Source organism: Lissotriton helveticus, chromosome 9 (assembly GCF_964261635.1).
Source record: "Lissotriton helveticus chromosome 9, aLisHel1.1, whole genome shotgun sequence".
NCBI lineage: Eukaryota > Metazoa > Chordata > Amphibia > Caudata > Salamandridae > Lissotriton > Lissotriton helveticus.
The window spans coordinates 781690914-781718354 of NC_136070.1; the positions used below are offsets into that span (position 1 = coordinate 781690914).

The 27441-nt window shown below is 48.3% G+C and overlaps 1 protein-coding gene across 1 annotated transcript in view; it reads left to right on the top strand.

The window, feature by feature from the left end:
- Positions 1 to 6024: 6024 nt before the first annotated feature.
- The window catches only part of FOXA3 (forkhead box A3), a 132844-nt gene continuing 111427 nt past the window's right edge, over positions 6025 to 27441 (top strand). The window contains exon 1 of the mRNA XM_078660906.1: positions 6025 to 6685. Within this exon, the coding sequence (XP_078517032.1) occupies positions 6614 to 6685 (72 nt within the window). The 5' untranslated portion in view covers positions 6025 to 6613. The remainder of the gene's footprint in view (positions 6686 to 27441) is intronic.

Sequence of the window (27441 nt, forward strand, 5' to 3'; positions counted from 1 at the left end):
CCCTCTGGGAACCATTTAAAGGAGGGGCCCCAGTTAGAACAACTACGTAAGGTAATGATTCTGGAGGAAGGTTTATAGTTGGCAAAGCAGCATTACCCTTACACCCTATCTCTTTGCTCCTTGTATCCCGAGCCACCCCTGTGTTAGTGGGTTTGTGAGGGGGGCAGGCCATTGGCTGACAATTCTCTGTCACAGCATGAGCTGGCCTCAGTATAGTATTTGCAATTCGGCCGTGCTCACGCTGTGCAACCAAGGGCTGTGGGGTATTACTAGGGCCCTGGCTAGTGGACTGTCTTGTGGTGGGACTTTGGCTGCTAATGGTCACATGTTTGTTTGTGGAAACCCCAGGGCACGGATTTAGGTTGGCAATTGAGCTTCCCCCCTTAGCTCCATGAGGTGTTTCAATAAGGGCAGATTGCATTTGCCTCGTAGTTACCATGGTTGTCAGTGATTTTAGTTGCTCGGCTAATGGGGCAACCTCTTGCCTAATCAGGTCGCCAAGTTCAATCAAGAGGTCAGCTATTAATGACTGAGCCCTGGCTGGGTACTTTGTTGCAACACTAGGGACAATTGGGGGCTCTACTATGGGGTCCCGATCAGTAGGAACTTCCACTCCTGGGTTGCATCCTATTCTTGCCTTCTTATTAGTGGTCGCCCTTACGACTGTCTGCTTATGCTTCCCCTTTTTGCGAGTGTCCATACCCTTATTTAGCGGTAAAGTTGAATCTGAATCAGGGTCCACTTGCAATGGAGGAGACATAATCTTGTCTTCAGGAGATATCAGTGTGCCAGACAGGTTTATTTCAATAGGTGGATCTAAAGTGGGCAAACAAAGATCAGGGGTGATTGAAAGCCGCCTTTTGGTTCGTTGAATTTCGGAAGTGACAACACCTATAGCCCTTTGCAACATTTTATCAATTGATGTCAATGGCGGTGGCGTGAATGTGGCGGGTTGAGCCCGAGTTGCTTTTTTTTTCGGGATACAGGTGGATTTCCCCATTTCAAAGCTATATTTATGAGAAACGCCGCTTGACCTAGTTACTAGACAAATACAATTCTAGATTAAAATACAGTTCAAAAGACCCAGGCACTCCTCACAGCAATTGAATATTCCAAACTAAGAATCCCCAAGGGCAATTAACTCACAACCCATCAGTATTTAGACGGAGAGATAGCTGCGCAGTCTAAGTTGACAATTGCAAAAGTTAATATAGTTCCAAATACCCCAGAAAGAATGGTCTACTTGCTGTTTAGGTGGAGTGGGATTATAGTCCAACAGTAACTTCCAGGGGAGTAGTCTTTGGGTGGTTAATGTATAATGAAAAGACCAAGGCGGGTGGCCCTGCCCTGCCTCTTCCTGTCGCTGATGGCCGCATGACGGGTCCGCCCTTGGCTCGGGCAGCGCCTGGGCAAGCCCGGGCGCGTCCCATGCCGCGGGGGCACACGAGTGATTTTATGGCGCCTCCTGGCACTGCTGATCTGACGCGGTGGTGGGCGTGGCGAGAGGGACAGTGGGAGTTGTAGTCCCCCTCCGCAAAACGGCAGCAAAGCAGGCAAGACGCGGTGATCCCCCCCCGGGACTGTTAGAGCAAGGCAGACAAGACTTTGCAGTCCCCCCAGGACTGTTGGAAGACAACAAGTAGGTCCTGTTGCACTAGGGCTTCACTGGCGTCCCGCGCCGTGGGGGGCCACGAGTGATTTTATGGCACCTCCTGGCGCTGCTGCTCTGACGCGGTGGTGGGCGTTGTGAGAGGGACAGTGGGAGTTGTAGTCTCCCTCCGCAACACGGCAGCAAAGCAGGCAAGACGTGGTGATAGTTGCAGCCCCCCAGGACTGCTAGAGCAAGGCAGACAAGGTGTTGCAGTCCCCCCAGGTCTGTTAGAGCAAGGCAGACAAGACATTGCAGTCCCCCCGGGACTGTTGGAAGAGAACAAGTAGGTCATGGTACATAATGTAAAGTCTGGTGCTTGTATTTTAGCAAGAAATTAAAGTGCTTTAATTTTTACGGCAAAAGAAAATACTACACAATTAAGTAGGGATTTTAAGTACAGGGTTGTAATCTAAGCAATGCTCCTCAGTGAGACTCTATTCAGCCTCCTCTACTCTCCTCCCTCTAGGAGTTTGCTAATATCTACAGTGCCCGATAAAGATTGGGTATCAGAATTAATTAGGCTCAGATATTGTTCACAATGGATTACCCCACTGGTGAGATGCATGAATAAGTTCAATGGCCTTCACTGACCTAAGTTCCATTGGACTAAAGTCTCAAATTTGTTTGGCAGATTTTTCTGCAGGCTCAGTCCTTTATGTTGATCACTGGTACACCCTACTTTTACCTGCTTGGAGAAGCTGATGTTCTGTTGAAGACAGCATTCCGCCGACCCCCTCCTGCGGAAACAGGTTTGTTGAAACGTTGTTAAGACAGAGGCCTCTTACCAACCGCAAGCTGCTGGACGGGATCAGCACTGGAGACCTGCTGGAAAGGCACTCCTCTTCAGCATTGATGGACTCACCGGCCAGGTACAGAGAGGTGCTCAGTCACCGCAGATGCAGCCTTCCAGGCTGTGTGCAGATGGGTGCACAGTCATTGCAATGACAGAATTCAAGGCCAGGTGCAGATGGGCACTCAGACACTGAAATTGCACCCTTCCATGACAGGCACGTCTTCTGCAATTTCGGCTTATGACCTTCGGCAAAGGTGAGGAATCTTCACCTCCAATCGTCAGCAGGGGCAAAACCAGTCTCTTGATCAGAAAGCATGATGCTAGACAACATGTTGATGCTTTGCTGAGTTATAGACTTCAGACAGCTCACAACAGGAACCACACACAAGAAAAGGGAATGCATCACTACCTGGGTCACTCCAGGCTTTGCTCTTGGAAAGCCTTGGTGCAGCTCGTAATGGGAACTGCTTCAGCAAGACATCTCACAACAGAGGACACCGGTGACTTTGCTTCCTCTTTCAGTCAGCTACCTCTGGGTTTTTCTCATGCTGGGAACATGGGGTGCTTCTCCTCCTTAGCCTTGTGGGTTTAATCTATGACATTGTGTTCTTATTGATTGTTCTATGTTGGTGTGATAGGTGTTTCATAAGTACACTCTGTAATGCTCTCAGCAAAAAGTTGAGCTTTTAGGTGCTGAGATAAACCCTCAGCTCCTCCAGCAGAAGTTTCAGACCAGGTAATGTCCCTTCACATCTGGGAAACTGGCTGTCAAGCACGCCAGCCCTTGTCACACAGAGGCCCCTTGGGTACTTTGCAGAGCACTTCCTTCCTTGGTCATGAAACTTGAAACTTGAAAAAAAGTTGGATGGTTAAGGTCCCATTTTATATCCATTTTCCAAATCAGCAATGTGAATCCACTATCTAAAACCACAGAGGCTGTTTTTTAGACACAAACGTTGTACTAAATGATAGCTTTCATGGCAAATAACAGTGATACTGACGCCAAACAGGAGTACCCTAAATAAGGACACAATAAACCAAGAGATGTCCGCACCATGCTGTCATCAGCCACTTTGAAGCAGTAATCAGGTATATGCAAAAGGGCAAGCCTGCCCAGAAACTTCCTAACATTGAACAACAGAAACTGCAGTCCCACCCCTACCATCTACCAAATGGAGGTGCTCAGGATGAAGTAATGAGCAGCCCTTTGATTACAAGGACCTCAATACATTTCTAAGAGTATCCCTTTCTTCATCCCAGTTCACTTCAGTGTATGGATCTTCAATCTTTAACCACAGGAATGCTGTTAATGCACTTCCACTGTCTGAGTGACAGACCCATTCAGGGGCAACATGGCAGTCAGGAGCTACCTGTCCCCAACAGTTATATTTGAGGTAATGTGCCTCTGATGCTCTAGAGCCCGTCCTACTATGAATCAGCAAATACAATCCCCTCTGCACTTGACATTCAGGGTAGTGAGGGTAAGGAGTCAAAGGCTTCTCAAGCAAGCAGTATGGGGCTGCCCAAGCTCAGACGTCAACAGTCCTCCAACAGACACAATAGCATGTCTTTAGGAAAAGAAAATACTTTTTAATTGCACAGCAATACTAAATACTACACAGTTAACTTATGTCACAAGCCAGTGACCCTGGTATCACTTCTTCCTTGTGACCCTACTATACTCACGATGTCTCCAGGGCCGGACTGACTACCGGGTGTTTTGGAATGCTGCCGAGCTGGGGGCTGATTTAATTGCAGTGGGGGCTGATTTCGTTCATGGAGACCTGCGTGTACTTTGAAATAATTAAAGCAAAACGAATTTTGTTCAGTACACGCAGGTCCCCATCGACGAAATCAGCCCCCATCTCAGCAGCATTCCATAACGCCCGGTAGCCAGTCCGGCCCTTCATATCTCCTTGCACAAAACCCTCCCTCGGCCTGGTACCCCTGTAGTTACGGATAAAGTATGAGGCAGACTCCATCCCTCTCTCTGCAGGCAGGTTTCTATGCACTTACGGAGGAACTCAACACTTCCAGCAGAAAATGCGGACTTCAGGTCCTCTTTCCCACCTCTGGGAATCTGGCTGTCAGACAGACACCAGCCCTGATCATACAGCAGTCCTTCGAGTACTCCTAGGAGCACTCCCATCAAAGGTCTTAAAGAACTTGGGTTGATTCCCACGTTTATACTCAACTTCGAGACTGGGGGTGTAGATTTCCCTGTCACAAGCTTCAGAACAGGTTTGTAGTCGTTCTCTTTTAAGCTTACCCTTTGGGTTGCTCTGCAGGTACAGCCCTTGTGTAAAATGTCCCTTGTCATGGCAGGTAGCACTGGGGCGGTCTCTCGACTGGAGCACCCTCAACAGAATCACAGAGAAGGGTGAAAGATTCTGCACTTGGCTGCCATCAGCCTCTTTGTAGCAATAACTAGGGACAGCTAGTAGGACAGGCCTGACCTAGAAACTTCCTAATCCCTCACAACAGAAACTGGAAGCCCACCCATTGCCCCTGCCATCACGCGAATGGCAACACTCAAGGAGAGCTCATCAGAAGCCCCTTGTTAACAAAAGATCTCTTGTAATTTCTAAAGTTAGCCTTCTCTCCGTCTTCCTCTCTTCAGCGTCTGGAACTCCAGCCACAGGAATCCCCTGTCTGGAGAAGCTGTCCACATCCTCCATCGTGTGCCATGTCAAGTTAGGGGCATACAAATAAATCCCATCTTCAGTATTAAGGCGCGTGCGTGCGCACACACGCGCGCACACACACACTCCTACTTCTACACAAGTGCTATACACACACTTGACATACACACAGGAGGCCAGCACAAGATTCTGGACATGCTCTCAACGGCATAACTTTACAGAAGAGGGGCTTGTGGGCCACGCCCTCATTTTCAATAAACCACCCTCTTCATTGACCTAGGACAATGGTCTGTTAATGCTAACGGTTCATTTACCTCCGGACGCTACAGCTGGTGCTTTCAGTGGTTTACCCAGGGCCCACACAGTCAGTGGTCCTATGTCAGCTATGTGGGGACGATTGGTGTGCCCCTGTCAGATTAGTCAACAGGTTCAGGACCTCGAGATGCAGAGACAGGACAATCCTCTACACACATGCAAGTTTAGCGTAATAATGTCCAACAAAAAGTTAGGATGCCAATTTCATATGTATTCAAGCAAAATGACGCTGCTATCCAGCGGGTGCTCGTGGAAAGCAGAGGGGGTTTGCCAGCCCCGAAGTCGAGATGAGTGAGACATCCGTAACTTCAGAGACTTTACCATTCTGACTTTAAAACACTGCGATTTCTCTTCACCGGGCGCAGTGACGTTCCCCAAAACAGGGTATTTAAAGGAAACCCACACATGACCGAAATCCTGAGACAGGGCACTGTATTCAGCAGCCAGGTTTAGTCTGACGTCCGGGCACAGGAGAGCTGTGTTCCTCCCTCTCCCTTCAGTCATAGCCTGGAGGTGGACTGTACCTTCAGTCCTGGAAACGCCCGCCTGGGACTGGAACACCAGAGGGCATGACAGGCTTTCACATGGCATAGAGCTCAGCTCTCGGCGCTCAGGTTATAGGCAGCAGGAGGTGGGTCCCAGCCAACCTGGGCTTCTATAAAGACCTGCGTGCGTTGCAGCGCCGCTCCTGGGAGAGAGTGAAGTCAGCTGGGACCGGGTGTGGAAGACGCGAGTCCCTCGCCGCCTCTTGCCGGTGGCCCGACTAAAGAAGGCTGTCATTCACATGGAACGCCCTGAGCTAGCAGCTCCGAATTCTCCCAAAGAAACGGCTGTTTAGTAGCACAAGGCCCACGCTTTTGCACTGCAACGCAAAAAAATATTCTTGACGTTTCGGACGAAAAAACAGGACCCAGCATTTTCCTTTCTCTCATTGCGCTGTGGTTGTTTATTTATTTTTCAACTCTCGTACTCTCCGGAGACTGCTGCACAGAAAAAACTGCGTTTTTGGAAGGGGTAAGAAGGAGAAATTGCGTCAGGTAGAAGAAATAACGAAGATAAAAGTTACTCCTGGCACCAAGTTTTCTAAAACTACTTCATCACCCAAAAAGAGCTTTTGGGAAGCAACGTTTTTTGGATTTTCACTCGTGAACAGAAGGCCTGGAGGCCTTTGATTGTTGCGTACCAAATATTTAAAACATTAGGGATTCTGGAATGCTGGGCTCAGTGAAAATGGAATCGCATGATATACCGGACTGGAATTCGTACTATGGGGAGCAAAATGAGGTAAGACGCGGACAAAAACTGAAAAACGTGTATAAAACAAAATTGTTTTTTCTATTTTTTTACCCCATGAATCAAGATACAATTTGGATACCAGAATAGACAACGCTCAGTTTAAATATGGTGTGGTGCTATATATATATATATATAGCTGCTGCTACGTGGAAGTGGCGGGGATGCATCGACACGGGTCTGACTGCGGAACCAGTATGGCGGCCACTGTTTACGCACACTTTACAGAGATGGGTGTATTACCGGAGGTGCCGTTTTGGCAAGGGCGAGTGAGTTAACAGTTCTTCCATAGGGAAGCAGACAGAGAGTGCATTATTAAAGGTACTTCGTTTAGATAGTAAATACTGTGAGCTGGTATGCTTATTGGCGCTTAGAAACGTTTGAAAAGTTAATGTAGTACAAGTGACAATTGAAGACTGAAACCAATGGGGCCTGCAGTTTGCCACTGTACAGTTAGATTACTGGGCAGTGAAAGGTACCTGTGCAATGTATCGGTGCTCTGCCCTCCTGACTAGCAATTCGCTCAAACCTCGTACACTGCCATCAATGGGAGCCCCTCACACTTAGCCCCGGTGCCCACATGCTTACCCTACCCATTTGCGCGAGCTCCCCACATGCCACCCTGTTGTACAAACTCACTCCGGTGTGGCCTCATCTGCTTGTTCGCCACTTCTGCGAGTACCGATGTGAGTTCCTCACCCTGCCCGACAGTTCCAACTTTTTCACAGTATGAAGCAGTGCCAGCTGCTCCAGGGGCCCATCCGTGGGTCGGAGGGCAGGAGGGAGTGCAAGGCTGACATGGCGTCGGAGCCAGAGAGACGAGTTTAGGGAAACCTCTGGGCTCTGAGTGCGAGTCTGGCGCAGGTGAGGAGGCGGCAGGGTGTTCACTTTTAGGTGAGCCTCTCACTGAGTTTGGTGAACGTCTGTGAGGGGCAAGAGATGGCGAGAGAATATGAGACTGTGGTCTATTGTAGGGGCTTCAAAGGCCTGTGGGGGTCGCTACCGGAACATCAAGATTTTAATATCGACCTGCCAACATTTCATGGCCAAAGTATTGCGGCCGCAGCTCCGTGGAGGTAAATATGTAGGAGTATACCTGGATGTAGCATCCTAAACTCCACATGTATGTACCGCCACTGTATATCCTGATATGCAGCTCATGTGGGTGCTTAAGGAGAACGCAAGGTAGGCAGAAGGAGACAGCAGTATTTAAGGAGAGACAGGACGAGTGGGCCAGCAAGAGGCCTGGAAGGAGAAGCATGGAAAGTTTGACAGTATTTATAAAAATGATATGTCCTGTAGGAAAGCAATAACACATTGTATTATAGAAGGCTAGAAAGGTAGAAAAGGTGTCTGTCAGAGAGAAAAGGTGAGAAGAAACTAGGGTGGGAGGAATCTAGTGGAAACAAAAAGAGACTGTACCAGAACGAGAAGCAAGACCGAGGCCGCTGGGTGACAAAGAAAGGGAGGCATGGGTGAGAGCAGCAGTGGGCAGACATTCGGTGGCCGGTTTATGTTATCTGACAGAGAACAGTCAACAACCCCTTGTATTCTATCATTTGCTGGTCCACGGATTTAGTTGTTTTATTTTTTCAGCTTAATACAGGGCGAGATCGGCCCAAGGTCATTGGAGCGCTGTTTTTTTTTTTTTTTACACAAGGTCAGAGTCTTTTTTAGGCACAGGGGATAAATCCCTTCAACTAAGAGCAAGGATGTCCCATGAAATAAGGGAAGGGGGGAAGTAGGGAAAGAACGAGGAAGCTCAGTAAAGCAGCCACTAGGTGAGCTCTGACACCCAGAGAGACAGAGGAGGGGACAGACACCGGTTAGAAGGGGGGAGATGCAGCGATAACGATAGAAGTTCTGAGCTGAAAGGAGGGGAGATATACAGAGAGGAGGCGAAGGAAGCCACCATAGCTGGATAGAGACAAACATAAGGGATAAGAGAATGGAGGCCTGGAAGCGAGGAAGAAGGCAGTGAGGTTTAAGAGGAGAGGAGAGGAGGAGTGAGATAAGTAGTCATTTGGGGGATCTAGGGCGGGTATAAAGAGAAAGACAGAGTAAGCAAGAGAAACAGAGAACTATCTCATGAGAATTGAAACTTGAAACAATGTGAAGAGCGAGAAAGAGAGGAAATGGATGATAAAGAGGAGAGATAGGATGTCAGGTGGAGAGACCAGGGCAGAGGAGTCAAATAAATAAGCTGAGAAGGGTTGAGGCAAAAAGGACTAAGCTTGGTTGCTCTAAAGGGTTTTAAAAAGGAGAACTGATCCGTACACAGGCCCTCTGAGGGGGCGAGGAGAACAGAGCCACACAGAGAGACCCTGAGAGTGGGTGAGACATGACTCACACACAGGCCCTCAGAGTGAGTGAAGAGCACTGACTCACACACAGGCGCTCAGAGTGAGCGAAGAGCACTGACTCACACACAGGCCCTCAGAGTGAGCGAAGAGCACTGACTCACACACAGGCCTTCAGAGTGAGCAAAGAGCACTGACTCACACACAGGCCCTCAGAGTGAGCGAAGAGCACTGACTCACACACAGGCCCTCAGAGTGAGCGAAGAGCACAGACTCACACACAGGCCTGATGGGGTGACTAGGGCTGAGCCAGACAGAGGCCCTGAGAGTGGGTGAGAATTGACTCACACACAGGCCCTCAGAGTGAGTAAAGTGCACAGACTCACACACAGGCCCACTGAGGGGGAGAGGAAGGCTGAGCCAGACAGACGCCCTGAGAGTGGGTGAAAAATGACTCACACACAGGCCCTCAGAGTGAGTGAAGACAACTGGCTCACACACAGATCCACTGAGGGGGTGACTAGGGCTGAGCCAGGTTGAGGCCCTGAGAGTGGGTGAGAATTGACGCACACACAGGCCCTCAGAGTGAGTGAAATGCACAGACTCACACACAGGCCCACTGAGGGGGAGAGGAGGGCTGAGCCACACAGAGGCCTTGAGAGTGGGTGAGAAATGACTCACACACAGGCGCTCAGAGTGAGTGAAGAGCACAGACTCACACATAGGACCTCAGAGTGAGTGAAGAGCACAGACTCACACATAGGACCTCAGAGTGAGTGAAGAGCACAGACTCACACATAGGACCTCAGCGTGAGTGAAGAGCACTGACTCACACACAGGCCCTCAGAGTGAGTGAAGAGCATTGACTCACACAGAGGCCCTCAGAGTGAGTGAAGTGCACAGACTCACACATAGGACCTCAGAGTGAGTGAAGAGCACTCACTCACACACAGGCCCTCAGAGTGAGGGAAGAGCATTGACTCACACAGAGGCCCTCAGAGTGAGTGAAGTGCACAGACTCACACACAAGTCCACTGGGGGGGGGAGGAGGGCTGAGCCACAAAGAGGCCCTCAGAGTGAGTGAAGAACATTGACTCACACATAGGACCTCAGAGTGAGTGAAGAGCACTCACTCACACACAGGCCCTCAGAGTGAGGGAAGAGCATTGACTCACACAGAGGCCCTCAGAGTGAGTGAAGTGCACAGACTCACACACAAGTCCACTGGGGGGGGGAGGAGGGCTGAGCCACAAAGAGGCCCTCAGAGTGAGTGAAGAACATTGACTCACACACAGGCCCTCAGAGTGAGTGAAGAACATTGACTCACACACAGGCCCTCAGAGTGAGTGAAGAGCACTGACTCACACACAGGTCCTCCAAATGGGTAAGGAGGGCTTATCAACAAACAGGCCCTCAGAGAGTCGAAGGGAGGTTTACCTCATAAACGAGCCCCCTTGAGTGGGTGAGAAGCGCTGACTAACACAGACAGGCCCTGGGCATGGGTGAGGAGCAATGACCCAACACAGGTCCACAGAGGGGGTAGGGCTGACCCACAACGCGGGGCCTCAGAGAGGAAGGCTGGTTTGTAGTTTGCACACAGTCTCAGAGGCCAGGTGAGACCGAGGATTTACCTACTCAAGGTCCCGGAGAGGGCGTAGGGGGTGGGGGTTGGCGAGAAGAGGAGACCTACACAAAGCCTTCAGATGCCAGATGGGGATGCAGTACAAGGGCTTGGGTTAGACACTGCACTATAAGGTTAATCATTAACCCAGCACTTCTGCTCCAAACAAACATGGGAGAAAGGAGGGGACCGAGGAGGGAGGGGCAGGAGATAAACACTGCTCTCCTTTCAGATACACCTGGAGCAGGAACACTCCCTTCCAGCCAGGGCTTCAAGTGGGATGAAAAAGGTGTGTCTGGGGGGGGGGTCTCTAAAAGTGGCGTGGCTTATGTAGTTAAGGATGTGGCTTAAACATATAAACTAATTTTCTGTGATTTCCATAGTGTGCCACCAGACCGAAATTTTGATTCCTCTCTGAGGTTGAAAACAACTTACACACGCATGGAATATATTGGCTTTGCCAGTGGTTGTTGGCTTTCAAGATAAATAATTAACAACAATTTTGTTCTAAGTAATATGGAAAATATTGTCTCCACTTCTGGTCCATCTGTATATCTTACACCTCATCTCTTTCCTCATTAGCACTCTCCTGAATGCGTTCCTGGCATTTCCTTCACTTCACCACCCCCAACCGCAGAACACACGCACTGCCCTGTAAGAACTGCATTGTCTTTTACTTTCAAAATTGTCAAAATTTTGAAAACTGAGTCTCTCCCTCACACACATTTGCATGGAATCACAACTGCAACTGACATACGTGATCATTGCTCTGTGCACTCTGCAGATAGGCCAAGGATTAGATGACCAAGTATTCTGAACACTTCTTGACCCTTAATAGGCACTGAGAGAAACTCCCACTGCCTTCAACCTCAACTCCAGATCTCACAATTGTGGCCCATTATACACACCTGAAGGTGACCCAGTTTAAAGTATGCGCTGCACAAGGGAGAAATGTGCTCCACGAAAAGAATACAGAAACCCAACATCCTGGAAATATCAAACATGCTCATGGAAGGCAAGATTATGGTGAACATATGAAATATAATCCGGACTAAAGTGGTGAAATGGATTTTCATAAAAATGTATTATATTCAATTGTTCAGAAATCAAGCAATGTTTTTAGCAGCATAGTTAAGGACATGAATAAAAAGCCCAATAGGGACCCGTTTCATTGTCCATTTTGAGTACTGCCGGGTCTCTGACCCGGAGAGACCAACCCACTTAAAGCCCTGCTTCTATCCAATATCTGTCTTCAATACAATAGAGGTTTTGCTGCTGGTTTTCCTCCCTAAAGTTTACAACCTTGAGAGATCACCGGAGCCTACATCTATAGAAGACAGTCAAGGTCTGCTCCTACAAGCAGGCTTCAGAAACCTGCATATCCAGCTGGCCAGACTCTCACTGCATGCCCCACACCACAGTCAGACCCCCCAGCCTGCATCACAGTCAGAACCCCACATCAAGAACCTGCAATTCTAGCCAGAACCCCTCAGCTTGCACCCACAGACAGCCTCCTATCCCCTGCATAGGATGTATGACATTACAACGCATGCTTTTACATCGCATGCCTTTACAACGCAGTTTTTACAACACAAACCTTTACAACGCATAGCGCTTTGGGGTGCTGGATAGTGAATAGTTTAATTTACTATTCCAACTCCAGTCCCCGTGGACACTTGGGAAGGTGTTGGATAGTAAATTAAATGTATTCCCTATCCTAGAGCGCCCCCAGCGCAATCCGTTGTAATGGTTTGCATTGTAAAAGTTGCGTCGTAAAGGCACTGCGTGGTAAAAGTTGCGTTGTAAAGGATGTTTCCCCCTGCATATCTCTGTGACAAGACTCTTATGCTAATCAGCGCCCTAGGGAGACCCCGACAGCCTGCACCAGACGACAGAGCAACATAGCCTGAGCTGATATACTATCTCCTCAGGCCTGCAGCAGAAGCCTTACTTCCCCGTGTGCATCACAGCCTCGCTCCCAAGGTCTGCGTCCCATGTCAGATGCCATAACTTGCAATGTATGTGGGTTCCCAGCCTGCACCCCACTAGTAAGACTCCTAGGACCTGCAACCCCAGCCTCACAGCAGCAACTTGTGCTCCCTACACAACCTACCAATGTCCTCATCACTAACACATTTTATACTACACACTATTGCCAAAGAGAATATTGTCTCTTCCCTAGCCAGGCTCTTGCTACCTACCCCTAACCGCCCTCCTTGGCCTGCAGCCATTGCCACCTTATTTGACTTGCACCACTAGCCATATCTTTTGATCTTCATGCCACTCTATAACCCCACAGCTGGCATCCCAGGTCAGGCATTCACAGCTTGCACCACATCAAAAGGGAATATCGGCTGCCCTCCTAGACAAACTCAAACAGACTACACCACTAGCCAATCTTCTTGGCCTGCAGCCTTGGCCAGGTCGCCTGCTGGAAGCCAGACACCCCTACTCTGCACTCCATGTCAGACTCCCACATCCTGTAAGCGCCGCTGTACTCCCATGGGCTGTGCACCTAGCCAGACTCTCATGGCCACAAACTCTGCCAGCGCGGCCACAAGCTCATCTTTTGGGCCTACAACCAGACCCTGTCCCACCTCAGCTTGGGGAGTTCCGAGCACAAAGATCTTCCCTGAATAAGACAGCTCTTAACAAAGCTTGGAATTTACATCAGCTATACATATTATGCAGCCATCTTATTCGTTGCCGTTTTTAAATACTATGGTGCTATAGTATCTACCAAGTAAACATTTCTCCTTTGCTAACATGTCAGCAAAAACGTAAACATCCCCCTAGTCCAACCAACAAGAGTTCTCACATTCAACCTTCCAGATTCATTCTCCTTCTAGGAGAGGCTCCCTCAAACTGATTCTGTTTTACAGGTAACAGAGTATAATGTTCAGCGGGGCGGGCACAATGTAGGACTTTGAGGGAAAACAGGAACACTGTGTTACCATAAGGGCCTCTCACAATTTAAATGGACTCCGTTCTGTAAGTTCAATAAGTAATTTCATTTCATTTACCAAATAATTTTGCAATGATAAACTCAAATCACAAAATATATGTCGTTCATAATTTAAAACATGCAGAGTACATGCACAGTGATGCTTGCTTTTTTCGGTCGCTCTTGCTGCCGCCATTTTAGCGCTCTAAATAAAAGACTTTTCCTTATGACACACTACCCATTTTAGCTATACACGGCTATGAGAAACGCCGCTGTGCAACACGAATTAACTTTACCGGCCGCCGGAAATTATTATTTTTCGAAATGTCATCATTCACGAAATACATGTTTATTGAGCATGGTTCAAGCGGTCCAGGTTCGAGCGGGAAGGGGGAGGTCGTATGATAAGTGTAAGGTGGTGGGAGAGAGGCATGAGGTGGAATCTAGACCAGGCTGCCTTAGTGGTCGGCAAACCGGGCATTTGGCAATGAAGGGCTCCCAAGAAAGACTTTGGCAAACATTGTTTCTTTCACAAGTTAAGCACTGGAACCATAGGCGCAAGGAAGGCTGTATCTTCCGAAGAGCTCCAACACCTCTTCTTTTCTGCTGATCACCTTTCTGTTCGTGTTGTTTTCTCTTTCTGTGGCCCAGGTCGGCTCGTGGAGGCAATATGCCAAGGAGCAATTGTTTTACGAGTTTACGGTCCACTTACAGCCGTTTTTAATCAAAAATTATTTTTGCGGGTGACATTTCTAAAAGAATGAAGTTCGATTGTTTTCATCTATCCCTATTGCAGTCAGTTGTGCCGATTGTCTTCTAGGCGCCAAGACGTAGGAGTTCACGTTACATGTCAGGATAAGATGTGTGAAGAGACCCCTCGTGAGCCCTGAGGCAGCTCCGTGCCACTTTGCGTGCCTGCCTGCGTACGGCTGACATTTGAGATACAAACTTGTGAAAGGGTCAGTCCCTTGTGGGACTCTGCCCCAGCCCTGCCAGGGTGCCAAGTGCGCTGTATTCCGCATGTCTGGCAGCGCCGCTCACTTTCGACTAGGCCGCCTGCCCCTGGTTACTCAAGTATGGCCAAACTCACGCTTTCGGCGTGATTGATGCGTGACAGTGTACCGTATCAACTATACTCGGTAACCAGGGGCAGGCGGCCTAGTCGAAAGTGAGCGGCGCTGCCAGACATGCGGAATACAGCGCACTTGGCACCCTGGCAGGGCTGGGGCAGAGTCCCACAAGGGACTGACCCTTTCACAAGTTTGTATCTCAAATGTCAGCCGTACGCAGGCAGGCACGCAAAGTGGCACGGAGCTGCCTCAGGGCTCACGAGGGGTCTCTTCACACATCTTATCCTGACATGTAACGTGAACTCCTACGTCTTGGCGCCTAGAAGACAATCGGCACAACTGACTGCAATAGGGATAGATGAAAACAATCGAACTTCATTCTTTTAGAAATGTCACCCGCAAAAATAATTTTTGATTAAAAACGGCTGTAAGTGGACCGTAAACTCGTAAAACAATTGCTCCTTGGCATATTGCCTCCACGAGCCGACCTGGGCCACAGAAAGAGAAAACAACACGAACAGAAAGGTGATCAGCAGAAAAGAAGAGGTGTTGGAGCTCTTCGGAAGATACAGCCTTCCTTGCGCCTATGGTTCCAGTGCTTAACTTGTGAAAGAAACAATGTTTGCCAAAGTCTTTCTTGGGAGCCCTTCATTGCCAAATGCCCGGTTTGCCGACCACTAAGGCAGCCTGGTCTAGATTCCACCTCATGCCTCTCTCCCACCACCTTACACTTATCTTTATCTCATTCTGCGTGTTCTTATTCAGCCGTCTGTTCACCTCTTTCTTTTCTTCCGTCCTTTTTCTGCCTCTATTGCTCTTGGTGAAAGCCCGAAAAAAATTAAGATCTAATTCCCAAAACGAAGTCAGTGCCACCACATTCAACCACCGGTACAAATTAAGTACTGGAAAGTTTGATCCCTAGGGCACTGAAATCCCGCCTCTTTAAGACCCCACTTCCATCCCATTCCCCGCCGCAGCGGATGCGCTTGAAACGGTGATTGGCACAGGGGGCTGATACATTTGCCAGAAATAATGGTCCATACTATAAAGATGCAGTGGGCGGTGCAGAGGGTCTTAAAATGACCCTCTGTTTTACAGCAAGCCAAGAAGCACCTTGCGCGCGGCAGAGAAATTAGCATATTTCGTCAGTTACTAGGTGCCAGATTTTTAAACCGTTGGAGGTTGGCAGTTATGGACTCAAGTATGGCCAAACTCACGCTTTCGGCGTGATTGATGCGTGACAGTGTACCGTATCAACTATACTCGGTAACCAGGGGCAGGCGGCCTAGTCGAAAGTGAGCGGCGCTGCCAGACATGCGGAATACAGCGCTATGCAAAGTTGAAAAGCAAGTAAATAATTCCTTGGCTGACTATGTGTACTGTGCTCATATGCAGCACACCCACCTTCTATCCCCGAGCGCTTTGAAACGGTGGTTGGATAGCAGAGTGGCGCCATGGAAACCACACTTTAAAAATAAATGCAAATACTGCGGAACTCTTTTTTGCTTTGTTTTAGAGGCGCCCCTGCACAGCGTGCACGTGTCTCAGCACATATACGAGCTATTTGCACGTAGGTGCAAAGTGAACGAATAACGCCAGTATAAACAATGTTTACACCCAGTACTTTAAGTGGGATGAAAAAACTGGGGGTTCTCTCAAAGGGGCGTAACCTATGTAATTAAGGGCGTGGCTTAAAACATTTACGTTGAAAATCTGTACTTAGCATTAGGCCTACTTAGCATAGTGTGCTGCCTCACTGGTATTTTGCTGCTTGTGTCCATACATCCAGATATATAACACAACAAGTAACAATACACCTACAAGCCAGCATTATTGGCTTTGTCAATGGTTGTTATGTGCATAAGAGAAATAAGCAACAACTATGACTTCCCTGTATATAATAATGAAAATGCTTCGGTTCTTGTGGGCGAGTCTTTGGTGCAAGGCTAGACTTTCCAGCTAAGAAAGCAGGTTCGAGACTGACCTGGGCTCAACATTCTGCGATTCAAAAATGAATATGTCCCTTTGTAATGCAACTGGTGCTCAGGTAAAGCGTTCCAATGCCTTCAGCCGACTTTGCGCTATATAAAACGAAACAAGAAAGTTCATTGGAAGTTACATATAAGCAGTGAAGGATTGGTGCTACTGCACAGTTTAGGTTTTTTTTTACCCTGAGGCAAAAAAGGACAGCCCGAGAGGGACCCGTCTCTGGGACCCGTTTAAGAACTGCCGGTGCTGAACACTGGCAGGACCCGGCCCACTCAATGCCCTGTTTACACTCTTTCTCTCCTTCTCACAGTCTGCAGTTGTTGTTGAGTTACACGATTTTGTTCACTCTGTATTAACATGCACGCTGGAGTTAGCATTGGTATATATTTACCACCAGTCACAGCTTGGTTGGCGGTATTTTTCTGTGTAAATCTAGGATCGAGAGCAAAAAAAAGCTTCTGATTGGCACAAAGGCTTAAACAGGAGTATGTTGAATCAATCATAACCGTACGCCAGTAATAATAAAAAAAGACAGACGTACATAAGGAAAAAGGCGCGCAGACACAGGCACAAGCGCACGTGGCGATATGCGGACGAGCTGGCGTGAATTGTGCAATTAAATATAAACAAAAACAGGAACATGGAACATGGTTCGATGATTCCGACGAAGACAGAACGGGCGACGCCCGAAAAACGGTAAACAAAACCAGCCGCCCCTCTGTGACTCTACCGGTCCTCAGGTGCGTCTTCTGGACAGCAGGGTCGTCCATCCCTGACTGCCTGCATTGGGGTGAAGAGGGCGCTTCACAGGCAGAGACATGGCAGCACTCTCGAAGGGACATCAGCAGGCGCTCCATCAGTGGAAGTATTTCATTAGTAACGGTCAACCAGGTGTAAAATAACCCAACATTAAATGTATGCTATTAGGCTTCAAAAATACGACATCTCCAAAAAGACTAAGAAACTTCATCGTGTCAGGGTCCCATAGCGGTGAAAGAGAACTGCACACGAAGCTCACCCTGCTAGCATTCTGCAGTACTGACATGGCACTGCTGGAGAAAGTTGACGCCGTTCGAACCCAACAGTGCCAATATGGCACTGCTGGAGTAAGTTTACACGTCTCGAGTCTTACGTTACCAACATGGCACTGCTGGAAAACGTTGACGCTGTTCGAACCCAGCAGTGCCAACATGGCACTGCTGGAGGAAGTTTGCACAGCTCGAGTCTTACGGTGCAAACATGGCACTGCTGGAGAAACTTTACACGGCTCGAGTCTTAATGTACCAACATGGCACTGCTGGAGTAAGTTTACACGCCTCGAGTCTTACAGTACCAACATGGCACTGCTGGAGTACGTTTACACGCCTCAAGTCTTACAGTACCAACATGGCACTGCTAGAGTAAGTTTACACGCCTCGAGTCTTAATGTACCAACATGGCACTGCTGGAGTAAGTTTACACGCCTCGAGTCTTACATTACCAACATGGCACTGCTGGAAAACGTTGACGCTGTTCGAACCCAGCAGTGCCAACATGGCACTGCTGGAGGAAGTTTGCACAGCTCGAGTCTTACGGTGCAAACATGGCACTGCTGGAGAAACTTTACACGGCTCGAGTCAAAATGTACCAACATGGCACTGCTGGAGTAAGTTTACACGCCTCGAGTCTTACAGTACCAACATGGCACTGCTGGAGGAAGTTTACATGCCTCGAGTCTTACAGTATCAACATGGACCTGCTGGAGTAAGTTCACACGCCTCGAGTCTTACAGTACCAACATGGCACTGCTGGAGTAAGTTTACACGTCTCGAGTCTTACATTACCAACATGGCACTGCTGGAGGAAGTTTACACGCCTCGAGTCTACCAGTACCAACATGGCACTGCTGGAGGAAGTTTGCACAGCTCAAGTCTTACGGTGCAAACATGGCACTGCTGGAGAAACTTTACACGGCTCGAGTCAAAATGTACCAACATGGCACTGCTGGAGTAAGTTTACATGCCTCGAGTCTTACAGTACCAACATGGCACTGCTGGAGGAAGTTTACACGCCTCGAGTCTTACAGTATCAACATGGACCTGCTGGAGTAAGTTTACACGCCTCGAGTCTTACAGTACCAACATGGCACTGCTGGAGTAAGTTTACACGTCTCGAGTCTTACATTACCAACATGGCACTGCTGGAGGAAGTTTACACGCCTCGAGTCTTACAGTACCAACATGGCACTGCTGGAGTACGTTTACACGCCTCGAGTCTTACAGTACCAACATGGCACTGCTAGAGTAAGTTTACACGCCTCGAGTCTTAATGTACCAACATGGCACTGCTGGAGTAAGTTTACACGCCTCAAGTCTTACATTACCAACATGGCACTGCTGGAAAACGTTGACGCTGTTCGAACCCAGCAGTGCCAACATGGCACTGCTGGAGGAAGTTTGCACAGCTCGAGTCTTACGGTGCAAACATGGCACTGCTGGAGAAACTTTACACGGCTCGAGTCAAAATGTACCAACATGGACCTGCTGGAGTAAGTTTACACGCCTCGAGTCTTACAATACACACATGGCACTGCTGGAGGAAGTTTACACGCCTCGAGTCTTACAGTATCAACATGGACCTGCTGGAGTAAGTTTACACGCCTCGAGTCTTACAGTACCAACATGGCACTGCTGGAGTAAGTTTACACGTCTCGAGTCTTACATTACCAACATGGCACTGCTGGAGGAAGTTTACACGCCTCGAGTCTACCAGTACCAACATGGCACTGCTGGAGGAAGTTTACACGGCTCAAGTCTTACAGTACCAACATGGCACTGCTGGAGGAAGTTTACACGGCTCGAGTCTTACAGTACCAACATGGCACTGCTGGAGGAAGTTTACACGCCTCGAGTCTACCAGTACCAACATGGCACTGCTGGAGGAAGTTTGCACAGCTCAAGTCTTACGGTGCAAACATGGCACTGCTGGAGAAACGTTACACGGCTCGAGTCAAAATGTACCAACATGGCACTGCTGGAGTAAGTTTACACGCCTCGAGTCTTACAGTACCAACATGGCACTGCTGGAGGAAGTTTACACGCCTCGAGTCTTACAGTATCAACATGGACCTGCTGGAGTAAGTTTACACGCCTCGAGTCTTACAGTACCAACATGGCACTGCTGGAGTAAGTTTACACGTCTCGAGTCTTACATTACCAACATGGCACTGCTGGAGGAAGTTTACACGCCTCGAGTCTTACAGTACCAACATGGCACTGCTGGAAAACGTTGACGCTGTTCGAACCCAGCAGTGCCAAAATGGCACTGCTGGAGGAAGTTTGCACAGCTCGAGTCTTACGATGCAAACATGGCACTGCTGGAGAAACTTTACACGACTCGAGTCTTAATGTACCAACATGGCACTGCTGGAGTAAGTTTACACGCCTCGAGTCTTACAATACACACATGGCACTGCTGGAGGAAGTTTACACGCCTCGAGTCTTACAGTACCAACATGGACCTGCTGGAATAAGTTTACACGCCTCGAGTCTTACAGTACCAACATGGCACTGCTGGAGGAAGTTTACACGCCTCGAGTCTTACAGTACCAACATGGACCTGCTGGAGTAAGTTTACACGCCTCGAGTCTTACAGTACCAACATGGCACTGCTGGAGGAAGTTTACATGCCTCGAGTCTTACAGTACCAACATGGCACTGCTGGAGGAAGTTTACACGCCTCGAGTCTTACAGTACCAACATGGCACTGCTGGAGTAAGTTTACACGTCTCGAGTCTTACATTACTAACATGGCACTGCTGGAGGAAGTTTACACGGCTCGAGTCTTACAGTACCAACATGGCACTGCTGGAGGAAGTTTACACGGCTCGAGTCTTACAGTACCAACATGGACCTGCTGGAGTAAGTTTACACGTCTCGAGTCTTACATTACTAACATGGCACTGCTGGAGGAAGTTTACACGGCTCGAGTCTTACAGTACCAACATGGCACTGCTGGAGGAAGTTTACGCGGCTCGAGTCTTAAAGTACTTTCGTGGCACTGCTGGAGAAAATTAGCAGGGCTCGAGTCAACATGGAACTGCTGGAAAAACTTGACACTGCTCAAAGCCAGCAGCTCCAACATGGCATTGCTGGAGAACGTTTGTACTGCTCGAACCCAGCAGCTCCAACAATGCACTACTTTAAACAAAATTGCATTGCTCGAGGCTTACGGTGCATACATGGCACTGCTGGAACACGTTTACAGGGCTCCAGTCTTACAGTACCAACATGGCACTGCTGGAAAAAGTTGATGCTGCTCGAACCTTGCAGTACCAAAATGGCACACCTGTCGGAAGTTTGCACTCCCCGAGCCTTACAGTCCCAGCATGGCACTGTGGCGGAAGTTTGCCTTGCTTGGGTCTTACAGTACCGGGATGGCACTGTGTCTTACAGTACCAGGATGGCACTTAGAGGAAGTTTACTCTGCTTGGGTCTTACAGTCCCAGCATGGCACTGCGGAGGAAGTTTGCCCTGCTTGGGTCTTATGGTACCAAGATATCACTGCGTATGAAGTTTGCCCTGCTTGGGTCTTACAGTACCGGCATGGCACTGCAGTAGGATGTTTACACTGCTCGAGTCTTACAGTACCAGGATGGCACTGCGGAGGAAGTTTGCCCTGCTTGGGTCTTACAGTACCAGCATGGCACTGCAGTAGGACGTTTGCACTGCTTGGGTCTTACAGTACCGGCATGGCACTGCAGTAGGACGTTGGCACTGCCTGGGTCTTACAGTACTGGCATGGCACTGCAGTAGGACAATTGTAGTGCTTGGGTCTTACAGTACCGCATGGTACTGCAGTAGGAAGCTTGCACTGCTCGAGTCTTACAGTACCAGGATGGCACTGTGTCTTACAGTACCAGGATGGCACCATGTCTTACAGTACCAGGATGGCATGTCTTACAGTACCAGGATGGCACTGTGTCTTACAGTTGCAGGATGGCACTGTGGAGGAAGTTTGCCCTGCTTGGGTCTTACAGTCCTAGCATGGCACTGCAGTACGACGTTTGCACTGCTTGGGTCTTACAGTACCGGCATGGCACTGCAGTAGGGCGTTTGCCCTGCTTGGGTTTTACAGTACCAGGATGGCACCGTGGAAGAAGTTTGCCCTGCTTTGGTCTTACAGTACCGGCATGACACTGCAGTAGGACGTTTGCACTGCTTGGGTCTTACAGTACCGGCATGGCACTGCAGTAGGACGTTGGCACTGCTTGGGTCTTACAGTACTGGCATAGCACTGCAGTAGGACATTTGTAGTACTTGGGTCTTACAGAACCGCATGGTACTGCAGTAGGAAGCTTGCACTGCTCGAGTCTTACAGTACCAGGATGGCACTGTGTCTTACAGTACCAGGATGGTACTGTGTCTTACAGAACCAAGATTGCACTGTGTCTTACAGTACCAGGATGGCATGTCTTACAGTACCAGGATGGCACTGTGTCTTACAGTACCAGGATGGCACTGTGGAGGAAGTTTGCCCTGCTTGGGTCTTACAGTACGAGGATGGCACTGTGGAAGAAGTTTGCCCTGCTTTGGTCTTACAGTACCGGCATGACACTGCAGTAGGATGTTTGCACTGCTTGGGTCTTACAGTATTGGCATGGCACTGCAGTAGGACGTTTGCACTGCTTGGGTCTTACAGTATTGGCATGGCACTGCAGTAGGACGTTTGCACTGCTTGGGTCTTACAGTACTGGCATGGCACTGAAGTAGGATATTTGCACTGCTTGGGTCTTACAGTACTGGCATGGCACTGAAGTAGGATATTTGCACTGCTTGGGTCTTACAGTACTGGCATGGCACTGAAGTAGGATATTTGCACTGCTGGAGGTTTAGAGAACTGAAAGGGCACTGGTGAAGGACGCTCATATTGCTTAGTCCAACTGTACCAAGATGGCCTGGGTACGCTTCCACAGTTGGCGCCTGTCTCCCAAGTGGCATGCAGGGGCTTCCCGTTTGCCACTGGGTCCAATGTTGGCTGGTAGTTGGACCTCCTGGCACATGAGCTGGCACGGGCAGTGTCTCAATAGGGAAGAGTAGCCATGATATTTACAAACAGGGCAGGTGATGGATATGTCACAATGTTCGCACATCCAAAAAGCTGTGAGACAGTCAGGGAGTTTTTGGAGGTGGTGCTCTCCTGGTACGCCCACACTGTCACGTAGGGTGAGGTGGTCACCGAAGTACACAGGAAAGTCTACAGGCTACTCCAGATGACTTACAGTTGAGAATATGGGAAAGGCTGCAGGCTTATCCAGGCTGTATTCTTCATTCCCTGGACTCTGACTTTGCGTTCAGATCCTTGACTGTGCTGAAGATACTACGTATTCTGGGACTGGATCAACCACGACATGAACGGGGGAGGTTTTTTAATGCTCTTCCTGGGCAGGTGGTCTTTTGATCTTTTGAGACTTCGTAACTTTTAGCCCAACAACAGATTCACACTTTTCAGTAGACTGTGTACTTCGAAATACGATGGCTGGTTTTCGGTTTGAGCAAGGGTTGGATTGGGATTAAAAAGTGGCCCGGCACGGTAAAAAAAAAGTGGCCCACACTTGCATATTGCCTTTCCACAAAACACTGCTTCGGCGAAATGTTATAAAAAAAAAGGGGGGGGGTTTAAAAAAATGCGCGGATTCGTTTACACTGGTGAAACACACCTGAATACAAGTGAGGCCACATTTGCTAGGCCCCTTGCCCGCTCTATATGCATATATTAATGGGCTGGCCCAGCAAGAAAAAGGGAGTGACACCTCTGCCGTTGATAAAAAGGAGGTAATGGACGCCCATCTGCCTCCAGACAGGCCACTCGGGCACCCACTGGGCCGCTGGCGGCATTAAACAGGGCCGGGCTGCTCAAAAAAGCAGCCCACAGCTGGAATTCAGATTCGGGCCCCTCGGGCATTGCCTGAGTGCCCGCGTTACCAATGCAACGCTGGTTTGAACGCCATACATTTTGACCTATTGGCTCTATTTTGGACTGGACCACACTTGACCGCGCTGCAGACTGTGACAAAATATCTTCCAACTCTGCCAATTTGTGCCTGAAATTTTTATTACCTTGATTCAGCCTTGAAAAAGTCTATGTGACGAAACACATGTCGGCTGCCGGTTTGTCTGTGATGTCACGCCCTGCTCCATAAAAGTAATGAAAAATACTCAGAGGAATAAAACCAAAAAACACACACCTGGACTTTGAAGCACTTTATTGTTTCAACTGTACAGTAGCCTATGGACTTTCCTGTGTGCTTCAGTACCTTTTGCTTGCATAGCCATGATGTTTCACCTGCTTGGGCCCATCTCCCTACAGTTTGGATGTGGACGGCATCCCAGGCTAGTATTGGGCCGATCCTGCATCAGATCTTGTTGGCCCTTGGGTCTCTGAAATTGCAACAGGTGAGGGATCTTACCTCTGGAGAAAAGCATAGCCTGTTGAATGCATTTTGGATAGCACCTCCTTTATTTGCTGTCTTGTACCCCGGACTGGATCATCCATGAAACCAGGAAATTATGTCATTCAAGAAGAAGGAAGTTGTCCATTATCAGGACAAGTTAGCTGCACTCACGTGTCATATGTACTGAATCTTGCTTCGCTCCAGTCGTCTTCTCATTTTCTCTGCTCCTGTCTGGGAGTTTTTTCTGTGATCCTCCTCAGAGGATATTTGCCACTTTTGCTTACATTGCCTTTCAGGGAAATGGAAAATGGGGCTACAGGAAAATGAGGCCTTCTTTGGACAAAGCAACCCCAATGAAACCGAGAGTGATTGACTTGTGCAGCAACTTGACCTACTGCTGGAGGAAGGTTTCATCGCTGGAGGCCTATAGCAGTGACAGGACACTGCTTGAGGCACTTCACATTGCTAAAGTCCTAGGGCCTCATTTATGAGAAATGACGCATCGCTGCGTGAAAGCAGCGATGCGTCACTTCTCAGTGCGCACTCCTTGCGACATTCCTGATGCGTCATATTTAATGTATGACGCATCATGTCGCAAAGAGTTACAGATACATCAGTATTTCTGAGGTATCTGTAAGCGCAAAAGTGACGCATTGCTGGAGTGTGTCACAAAAGTGACGCAACTCCAGCAATGCGCCCTTTCACATGGGGCAAGCCCCATGTGAAAGGGCTTGCGTCAGTCTTATGCCTGCTGTGAGGCAGGCGCAAGATTTTGACGCAACAGCGTCCTAAAAGTGACTCAGTAAAATCTCATAGATTTCACTGCGTCACTTCTACGACCCTTCCTTGCGTCAATATGCCCCCCTTGGATACATTATACCTGGCCCAGGTATAATGTGGCGCAGGGGTTTACAAAGTGACGCATCTACCTAGATGCGTCACTTTGTAAATATGACGCAACAAGGCGCATTTTTTACATCACTGGTGCGTCACAAAAAGTGACGCACCGGCGGCGTAAAAGTGACGCACAGCCTCATATATGAGGCCCCTACTGCAGTAGCATGGCACTGCTGGAGGGAGAGTGCACAACTGGAGCCCCACAGTAGTGGCAGGGCACTGCAGGTGACAGCTCACACTGGTCCAGGTTGTCAATACCAACTTGGCGCTGCTGGAAGATTGGAGGAAGCGCTATTGAGAAAGCTCACACTTCTCAAGTCCTATTGCACTACTTTGCACCGCTGAAAGCAGCTTGCTGTGTTGGTGGTCTGTAGCATTGGAAGAGTAGGGATGAAGGAAGCTCATGCTGTTCAAGATTTACAGTATCGACATCCCATTTCTGGAAGACGCGTGGACCACTGCTGGAGACCTGAAGCAATGAAATGGCACTGCCAGAGAACGCTCACACTGCTCCAATCTTACAGTGCCACTATTGCACTATTGGTGGGTATGTCTGTCTGTGTCATGAGTCTGCTGGGGGAGCCTCCAGGTAGAAGTGACAAGGCACTGCTGAAGGATCTTTTACTGCTGGTGGCAAGTCACTTCTGGGGTGAACCAGTGGCAGGGCCATGCTTCAGGTCCAATGGAGGAATGGGACCCTGGTGCACATAAGTTGAAATGCTGGAATCCTACAGCAGTGACAGGACACTGCAGCAGGGCCATCGCACTGCTGGGGTCCTTTCACAGTAGGAGCCCAGCTGCTGGAGAAGGTTTGCACTCCTGGAGCCTCCAAGCAGTAGGAGGGCACTGCTGAAGAATGCCTACACTGCTCGAGTTTTTAGCATTGATAGGGCACCGCTGGGGGAAGCTCGTACTGAAGAGGCCTGCAGATGTGACGAGGCAGTGCTGAGAAAGTCCTTATTGTTGGAGTAATTTAGCAGTGACTTGCACTATCGGGGAAGTTTATACTTCTGGTGTTGTGCAGCAGTGATAGGCCCTGCTTGCGGAAACTCACAAAGTGTGGGTCATGTATCACTGTCACTGCCAGGGCTGTGCTGGAGGAAGATTTCCTTTCTGGAGCCAGGAGGCCCTGACAGGGCTGCAAGAAATATCGGTTGTAAGTGGATCATGAGAGGGAAGGCATGTCTGAAAATTGGGACTTCCCCAGCACTCTTTTTGCCATAAGAACCCCATAGTCACACTTTCTCAAGGGCATATAGAGTGCATATGAGCAAGTGCAAACAGCAGGCGGTTCACTGACAGAACATTGACCACAAAAATATAGAGAAAAAAAAATAATAAGGAAAAAAGATATAATACAAAAATGTCAACTGCCTACACTTAAAAGGGTAAGTACAAAAATATCGAGACAAAAAATATCATTTACAATACTATAGTTGTATTAAATATCGATTTTTAAATATATGTTAATTAAAATATTACAATTAACATACATTAAACATTAACATTAATTTCTAAAAAATAAAAAGCACTTACATTGATATTTTACCAAATATAACAAATTAATTTATATATATAAATGGCTCAAGAAGTATATTGTCTCCGCCAAGACCGGCGACAAACACTACGCCCACGTGTTCAAAGGAAGCAAATGCCAGCGAAACAACCAAAAGCGCAGAGAAAGATGGCAGTGTAGCAACAGGTGGAAGACAGCCAATCAAAAAAAGACAACGAATGTCAGATGAAAACGCAACTGAATGAACGTGGTGAAAGCACAGAGTCTAATGCAGTGATCAATTTGACTGACATTAATTTAAACATGGCTGAAAAGCAAATCCTGGCACTTGGTCTTTCTTACAGTCCCGAAAGCAATTTTAATTATGCAGAGACACGTATGGATGTTTCCAGATTCAGATGCAAACTGAAATTGTGCACATATCATCTATTGCAGTCAAAACACAACTAGGAACCTCCAGAACAATCAACAGCCAGCACTCTAAGTTCTACATTGCTGGTTGCAGGGGATGTTGATCTATTGCTAGATTTACACCAGCTCCAGAGTGAACAGAATTTCGATGAGAATGAAAATGGAGTAAAAAGAAATCAGTGACTCCATACGAACACCGTTTAAACCCAAATCGACTTTTCATCCTGTAATGTTACATGACAATCTGGATATTTTCCACGATCAAGTAACAGTTGAATTGAAAAAAACTATATAAAATCATTGCATGTGCCCAACAAAACATCAGCCAGAAAAATACCTCCTATATACAACTAATGAAGAAATGTCAGGGCAAAGACAATGTCCTCATATGGCAATCTGACAAAGGGGGCAATGTGGTTTTATGGCCAAGGGAATTGTACATGGAGGAAGCCCAGGCCCAATTGATCGACAAAGACTCTTACAAGAGGAGAAACATGCAGTGTGTCAGGCAAGCACAAAACAACTATCATGCCAAACTTCTAGCATTGAAAATTGGAGGCCTTTTAA